The 8,865-nt window shown below is 36.5% G+C and overlaps 1 protein-coding gene across 1 annotated transcript; it reads left to right on the forward strand.

Annotated features, from left to right (window-relative positions):
* Positions 1-2,560: 2,560 nt before the first annotated feature.
* On the forward strand, positions 2,561-6,706 carry LOC120339215 (uncharacterized). Its single transcript, XM_078112678.1, has 10 exons — positions 2,561-3,254; positions 3,535-3,767; positions 3,829-3,907; positions 4,275-4,384; positions 4,455-4,592; positions 4,660-4,787; positions 4,886-5,106; positions 5,165-5,273; positions 5,454-5,627; positions 5,708-6,706. The coding sequence occupies exons 1-10, from the start codon at positions 3,034-3,036 to the stop codon at positions 5,876-5,878; spliced, it is 1,584 nt and encodes a 527-aa protein (XP_077968804.1). The 5' UTR covers positions 2,561-3,033; the 3' UTR covers positions 5,879-6,706.
* The last annotated feature ends 2,159 nt before the right edge of the window (positions 6,707-8,865 follow it).

Below are 8,865 nucleotides of genomic sequence, written 5' to 3' on the forward strand. Positions count from 1 at the left end.
TTGCTGTGATGTGGTGCTTTGTTTATAATTTGACGAGTTTTGTTCGAAATAACCGTGTTCTTAAAATAAATGACAGTCAGAAATGCAATTATAAGCCCAATGTTTTCAAAGATAGAGAAGTTCTGGTAGCGCGGTGACACTGAACTAGCTCGTAGCTGTCAAAAGCTTGAAAATTCATACAAATATAAGAGATAAAAAGATGAACTTTGGCAGGTGGGTAGAGTTGTGTTTCTTTTAACCATCTTTAAAGGTTTCGCGTTTTTACATTTAAATGAGGGAGAATAGGGGGGTGCGCATTTCCAATACGTCGATAATATCTTTGTCAACCAATTAGCTACCACCGTGTTTTTGTCTGTTTGATTCCTGTGATGTGGTGCGTTGTTTATACAGATACTGGTAAGTATCTGTGTATTATAAACACTCCTAATAAAAACGACGACAGATAACCAGATAATATAACGCAAAGTAAAAACTATTGATAGCTTATAACAATGATGCGCCAATCGCCTTCAAACTATCTATCCTTTTTGATATACATGTGGTACACAATAAAATATGCGCAATATTTTTGAGTTTTCGATTCGCGTAAATAAATATGAAACATGCGCGGGCGCAACCCAAGGGGGAATCTCAAAACCTCTTTTAAATCGAGTTTATTACGTGCAATCCTTTCTCTAAAAAAAGGGAGCAATGGAAAGCATGGAGCGATTCGGAACGTTTACATGAACTACTAAATTGCAAGCATTGTATTGAAGACGAGTAGCATCTCCCTACCATTTGCACACGCGACATAGTAAATTTAAGGCTATAAATATCTGGAATATTGGGAAAGCATTGTAGCTTTTTATTATTCTATTCGACATGTAAGAATTTCTAAATAGCCGCCCAGAATTGACGCAAGGTGGTGGGCTGAAAATCCCTTTCACAGTCAAGGCGCACATTGACCCACGTTTACGTTTGTATTATGGCTGCCCAAAAAGAAGAAAAATATATTTTCAAATTGATTCAACAGCTATCTGCAGAACCATTAGGCAAAAAATATGAGCTACGACGTATGTTTGTGAGCGCGCGATGCTGTAGTATGGTCAAAAACGTGTTTTTCTACTTTTACATTGTGACGTCACGAACTCGGAGGATTCGAGTCCTTGACCTATTACTCGGATTTGTCGAATCTCTGTCATGCCGGACTCGTCCCATCACTAGAATTTGATAATATTAAACAACTGGATAATATGTATTTGAAAAAATTTGATAACGCTGATGCTGAATTAATGGAACATACAATGATGATGGGGATTATATTGGATGGTGATGTGTAATGTGATGAACTTTATTGTATTCTTGTATTAACACATATTAAAAAATAAATACTGTGAATATAAAATTCAAAAACAACGGATGGCTTAATCAGGAAGCTGTCAAAAATACCATTTACGAGTCTGTAGGTAAAAACACAATCAAGTGTATGTATCCATTAGATCAGGGGTCACCAAACTACGGCCCGCGGGCCGGATTCGGCCCGCGACGTCATTTTATCCGGCCCGCAATAACACGCAAAAATGGCTAAATTTTTTTCAAAGGGAGATTTTCCCGAGCATCGTCTTCCTTGTTTATTTCGTAACATTGGCCGATCAGCACGTTGCAAAAAAAAAAGTGACGTAATAATAGGCCTTTTCGCATCCGCTCAGACGCTATTGCCATCTTGACAGATTTTCAGTCGTGGTTGTAAACAATATTTCGTTTTTGCGACTTTGAATGCTATTCGTTAGTTTTTAATTGTGTATCGGAAATTTAAGTATGAATCAAATAAGTCAATTATCATTTGCCTCCTTAGGAGTTGTGGTTTTAATAGTAGTAATAAAAAATTAGTCTAAAAATATATCAGCAGTGACAAAATAGGCTAAATTCTCTACCGGTACGCAACGTTTTCTGCGAAAGATGTACTTGTACACTCGTGGCGCGTGCTTTCTACGAAACAGTTCAAGTTTCTTGTGCTAAAATAAACGTCCAATGTGCATTTTGCTCTAACAGTACTGTAACTCCTCGCGTACTGATCCAATTTAACAAGTCACACTAACTTTTGTCCTGTCTAAATGCGGATATTCATGTAGGTATGTTTCCAAAATATTGAAGTTCATCCAATTTAAATGAAAACTGCGCCAGTGGATAGATCTGAGTGAAAATAAAAAACAATACCAAGATTATAAAAAACGGTCAAGAAATAACGGAGATGTCGGAATTTTAGTACCGCCCGACAGGCCACCTTTTTCCATAATAATTGTAATACTTTTTTGATAAGAACTCTAATAAATATGAAAAAAGAACACATATCAATCACTAATCTTTCCATGTGCGTCCCATATATGAAATATTGAGACTATTTCAGGATTTTATTTTGGCAACGGTCATTGACACCGCTGAAAGATCGTCTCAAATAAACGCTAAAGTTGTCCATGATAGTTTGACTATAGAGGGTCAACATAGAGATACCACCTCTGTGTGACGTCATAGTTCCGCATGAGTAAAGAGGTATGACCTTCTCAGCGCTTAACTTTGCCGCCAAATATTTTGACCGAAGGTTTTTTGTTGCCCCAAGCTGCGGGCATTTTTAAGTTATTTTGTAACGCTTCGTATATATATATATATGAGTAGATTAGCTATAAAAATCACGCTAGCTTTCGTTTCGATATTTATGTCACAGACTGTGAACTTGACCTAACACGGTACGATAACCTGGCACCGGTACGGTAACTGCTGAACTGACAGCAGTAGCAATAATATTATTCAGATATTGCTATTTCATTTTCGGTAATTTTGCTTTCAGGCCCGTACCACAGTATTGTAGACAACTTAGCTCTAATCTATCTACCGGTACATATAGTTCTAATCGTAGGTGCCGTACTTGCACAGGAATCCTTTATTTCAACTTATGTGAAGAGGGAACACAGTTTGGAGAAGCAAACCAAGTATTTGTGGTATCGATACGTGAGTATTGTTATATATATATATTAAGTGATTTAAATATTTTTTACTATGCCAGCTGGAACGCATTGTGCAGTGCCGGGATGCAGCTACTCCTATGTCAAGTCTAGGAAAGCAGGACAGTCTGTAAAAACACTATTTTCTGTTCTTCGGCCCGATCTGGCAAAGACTCCTCAGGAAAGGAAACACCGGGAGGGGTTGTCCAATTTTTTATTGGCGATGAGAGACAGTAGCAGAGGAGATAACATCAAGGCTATGCTGCACAAAGAAACGTAATGTACTTATCTAGGCATATTAAACATATAAACAAATTTATACAGCCTATAATAGTATAATTGAGTAATTGCGTTCAAAAATTCTGCTGTGTGGATTATCAGAAACCCGGAATATTTGTTAATTTTTCTTATCGTATATTTATCGTTATAATTTGCTAAGCCTACCAAGCCATCTAATTTGTTTTGCATTTAATTCAAATTTTGCACAAAATGACCATAGCTAGCTTTTGACATCTTCATATTGTTATACCAATATACTTTACCTTTTTATATTTAGGGCCTCAATATGTGAAGACCATTTCCTGGGAACCGATATACTTCGGCATGGGAAAAAAAGCTCTTTAAGACTCGGAGCAGTTCCATGCAGAAAAATTCCCAGGAGTTCAGCTGTGTACCAGGAAAAAACAAGACCTCTCCCAGCTGTGCGTGAACCACTGCCGGAAAAAATTCGATATCGATCTACTAGGAGTTTGGTCAGTGCCACTTCATACTTGTCGCAATCTATGAAAGGTATGCATCTGTAGAAATTTTTTTGCTTGTTTAGCAAATTTTGATTGAACTTTTTATACAGATAAGTGGGCTTTGTATGAGCACCGAGGAAAATTTATTGCAGAGATGAGAAAGGATGATTACTGCGTGCCTAGTATAAGGTAGTTGTTTTTAAACAGAAGTTATCAATTATAGTTTGGTTTTCAACTTGCAGAGAATAGGATAACATTTTAGTTTTCAATTATTTTGTTGCTGTGTCATTTGAGTAGTAATTGAGTTTGACAGCATGAATTGTAAGTTCAGCAGTTTTTCATTGTAGCGCAAGTTTGTCGTTAGGGAATATTTTTAGATGGCAGAATATTAAAACTCATACTAGGAGGCTACAGGATTGTACAGAGTAAATAGCTAAGATAAATTGCAAATACCAAATCACAAATATACCCATGAGCCATATGACATACCAAATTGTATCTAACAACTTATCAATCTAAAACAAACTGAAATAATTTTACACAATGATGAAAAAAGAGTTGAGTATGGAGAAGATGGTGCAATGCAAAGTGCTCATTTTTCTGGCTGGAAAGTCGAGATTGCAAAGCTAGGAGTTGACAGATGTGATACTCTGAATTCTGTTTTAGGTATACATTTTCTTTTGACAAGTTCACCTTTGTTTTATTCTGTAACTCAAATTTGTGTTATCCATTTAAGACAAATTAGGCAAATTGGAGTTGTGTTGCGGTATTGATCGGCGGGATGGCAGTACATTGGTTCACCCAGTTTTGTCGTGGGGAGGTGACAAGATTAATATCAAAAATATATATCGGTCAACATCATGTAGCACAATTGGTATGTTAGTAAAAAATCGCTGTTCGACTGTCTCGAGAGCATATATATGATTGCAGGATATTTTTAGTGGATGTGTCAATTGGATGCCCAATGTGCAGCAGCTGCATGTCAGAACAGTTCAAAAATGACAAGGAAGAACACCATCCAAGCCAGGTCATGTTGCAAGTTGATGATACTGTGCATGATATGATCAAGGTCATGTTTACTTTTTGTTTTATTTCACGATCAAATAATTTTTAATGTACTAGACTCAAGAGATTAATTGTATGACTGACTTGTGAATATTTTCACAGGCCACTTTCGCTTCTGAAAGTTCCATCTTGAATACTTGGCAGCAAATGTTTTTTGGTCAGCAGCTTGCCAACTCCAATGCTCACCCCTCTTCACGTCGGTACCATCCAGATGTGATTCGTTGGGCTATGGAACTCTATTGCAGATCGCCTTCTGCCTATGATCATCTGCGAACAAGTCAGGTGCTGACTCTGCCTTCCCCAAGCACTTTGAATCGCTACAGGTAAATGTAATGCTTCTGACAATTGTTGGGGTGTACTATGCATGTATCGTCCATTCAGATGGTATGAAATTGTCAACTGTTCCTGTAATTGCCCCATACGATGCGTCGACGATGATAGACTGTCTTGGTTGAAGAATGACTTCATAGGTTCACTGTTGGAGTGGGAAGTGAGTTGTATTTTTTGTATGGTTTTATTCAATATGATCACAATCTCTAAAAAGATCTACAACCATAGCATTTGAAGATTATATTATATTACTATGCCATAACATTGGAAATAAGAGATGTCATTTTGGGGTTGGCTATTGTTATTTTCATGCATTATTTATTCTTGAAAACAATTATAGAATGAGCATGGTGGAGATGAAAAGAGTTTTCTGGCTCGCCCAACCTTAGAGGGACTGAAATTCACCACACACAATTTCATAGAGATGTGCAAATACCTTCTGGCAAATGGTTTGGAATATGTGTCTTTGCACTGCTTTAATCAGGATGTTTTGGAAGCTTTCTTCGGAAATTTGGTGAGATTTTTTGGGGGGCTGAACTGTATGGGTATCTATCTAGCCATGTATATATCTAATCCGCAGCATCACATTCATAGAGACAACTTGGATCTAGATCAAGCAATCCAGACATATCTCAAGTATCCTATGGAATAACCCAAATTTCGCAAAGAAAGATCATCAAGAAGGTCAAAGGTGGTAATACAACCTATGGGAAAGCGAATGCCTGGACAGACATATGTGAACATTTATTGCCATCAAAAAAATGAACATTAGCATAATTTCGGCTGCAATCATGACTTACGATATTTAGAACTTGCAGATTATGCTTTTTCTCTTATAATATCGTGGATTGTTGCCGTAAAATCAATATTGGTCTTTTGTTCGAAACATTTGACCATACACACAAGGCTTTGGAGTCGGAAGTCCAACATTTTTTTATATCGTAGCTGTGCGCAAAATTTGGTTGAATTAATCAGAGTCAAATTTTTATCGTAATATTCCATTCAAATTTTTCTAAAAAAATAAGCATTGAATTGACTAGAGTATTTTCAATAGATAATTAAATTCAGTAAGACTCAATAAAGTTTTTGTAAAAGTTTGGTTTGTTGTAGCCTGTTTCGAACTCTTCGTCAAATTTGAATTATGGTCTAAATTAACTGGACTTCACAGCCTGCTCGGAAACTTATTAGTGCTGTTTTATAATAGCATGGCAATCAAATAACAAGTTTGGATGGCAGAAGATTAAAGTGGATGATGCAGTTTATTGCCTGGTGTATTTGAGACTTTGTGTATTTTAGTCGAATCAAATTTAATTGGGTGCTTTTTGTTTGGTACATAAGAGAAACACTGAGATAACCCGGCCCACACAATAATTAAACAATACACTCAATCAAGTACCTCAAGCTTTTTATTTTAGCAGTTACTAAAAAAAATTAATTGAAAATATGACTGTTGCTGATTCTTGCCAAATCTGGTCTAGTACCTCTAGAACAGACACCAGACCCCGGGGCCCTCTTTTTGAATAATTTGTAAAACAACTTTCTTGCATATGCATGTGAAAGCACTCTTATAAATAAACTCGTTACATATCTTGCTATCTTGACACTTTCTTTTTGTCCATTGCAATAGGGTAGCATGTCATTGACATTGGTATCAAAGTTTTGAGACTCTTCTAACTTATTTTCAATTCCTGCAAAGTCTATAAGATGTGGCTGTTTAGCACATTCCTGCGCTACTTTTTGGTAAGCCTCTTCTAATAGTAACAAGTATGCTTGAGTTGGATACTTTAGCTTTCCCTCCGGGAACTGCAGTAATGGGATTGTTGAATGGGAGGGCCTTTTTGCACAGAGGGAGTCCAGGGCTTTTGCTGATTCTGCAAATTTAATATACCCCTTTTTCAGGGTATATCCTGCAATGTACTCAATTATGCCTTTTTCATAACTGTCGACCTGTTCGCAAAATAAATTCTTTGGGGTGGCAAATGTTACATTGTCATCCAGTGGCTTGAGAATGTAGTTGGTTATTTCCAACATGGCTTTCGCTGTAAAAATTTTTTCCGTATGCCCAGCGAACATCTTTGGCGAGAGGTGTGAGCATTGAGAGAATTTTAGCATGACTTGGTCAGCTCCTTTCTCTCTGGCAAAGACTTGCATGAGGGCTTTTATAATATTCAAGCCTTCAAATGTTAGCTCTAAGTCGGATCTTACGTTATTGACCAATTTTATAACTTGATCATCGGAAACTTCCGGAGTTCTTCTATTTTTTACTTGTGTTGATGCTTTCGAATGAGGAAATTCTTCGATTTTATCGAAATCCTCAAAAAGGAACTCAACAATTCCATGTATCTCGTTAGTAGCCATTACAGATGAATAACAGTAAGTAAGATAACTTATAAGTTACTGAGTAATAAACTAAAGCTAGGCTGGGTATGTGAAAAATAATTAATTACAGAGATTGTGCAAATTGACAATCTAAACGTGGTAATGCTTTTGACTTTTAATTAATCAACACTCCTTTTTTTTCTCACTAATTAGGCTATGTGGCTGATTTCAGACAGATAACGGTTTTAGCATCGATTTAGTATGAGAATAAATGGTAAGATAGCAGTCCAATAAAAATAGAGTAAAATACAGTGGTTTTCAATCGCAGAGGCCAATACAATATTGATAGTATACAGTAAAGAAACATATTTATTAATTCTGAAAGCAAACTACCGAATCATGACCCTGAACTGATGGATTGGCTGGATACGAACCCGCGACATCTTGACACCAAACGGCCAACGCTGAAATAGATCGCGCTGAGAAAAACATCGCATTTCCTACTTCCGTACCTCTTTACTCATGTGGAACGACCTTTGAACCCGCGAGTGAATTCTCTATTATCATTCTCTGTGGTTTGACAGTGGTTCATTGTGGGTAATAATTAACGATGCTCTGATTGTACAAACTTCCTGAAAATTGGTAATAATCAAGTTAGGAAAGAAATACACATATATAAATTTATTGGTGTCCATTGAAAATATCATTAATTTGCACTACGTATAACTGGAACTGGAATTCTATTTCATGTTGTTATTGTTGTTTTAATTGCTCGAACAACTTCAGTAGATAAAGAACCGTATACTCCCAAAGGTACTTCTTGTGGGCGCAGTGTTACAATTAGCATATTCTAGCCCACCCTTGCCACGTCATCCAAAAATTATGTTACTGCGACGTCACAATCATAATTCCATACGAGAAAAGATAGCTTGCATTTAGTGAGTTCGTTGTTGAAGGCGCAATTACAGGCGATCGTCGGTATACTATCATTGATTTTCACTACGTATAACTGGAGCGTAATTTTTAAAAGCGTCGAATGTTAGAAAATTTATGCGTTGATGAAAAAATTAAACCCAGATAATAGTTGTTTATTTTATCTAAATTTCGATATGTCAAAATTTCATGAAATTCCAAGCTACAGCAGGCAGTCCGTAGTCGTTTTTATGAGCGGTATTCCAACACGGCGTAACTAAGCAAACGTGATGCGTACATTTTTGGCGCAAAAAAGCGAATTTTGTAACATTCATAATTCATGACAACGTTTTGATAACAGCTAATATCAGGATAGTTGTCTAGATATAGAAATCTTGTATATTTCTTTTCCTGGAATGTTCTCGATCTATATTCTGCGATAAAGATAGAATTTAATAGTCAAGTCTTCAGAAATTTAGAATATATATTATTGTTGAATAAATTGAATGGATTTCCCAACT

This window comes from Styela clava, chromosome 1 (assembly GCF_964204865.1).
Source record: "Styela clava chromosome 1, kaStyClav1.hap1.2, whole genome shotgun sequence".
Classification (NCBI taxonomy): domain Eukaryota; kingdom Metazoa; phylum Chordata; class Ascidiacea; order Stolidobranchia; family Styelidae; genus Styela; species Styela clava.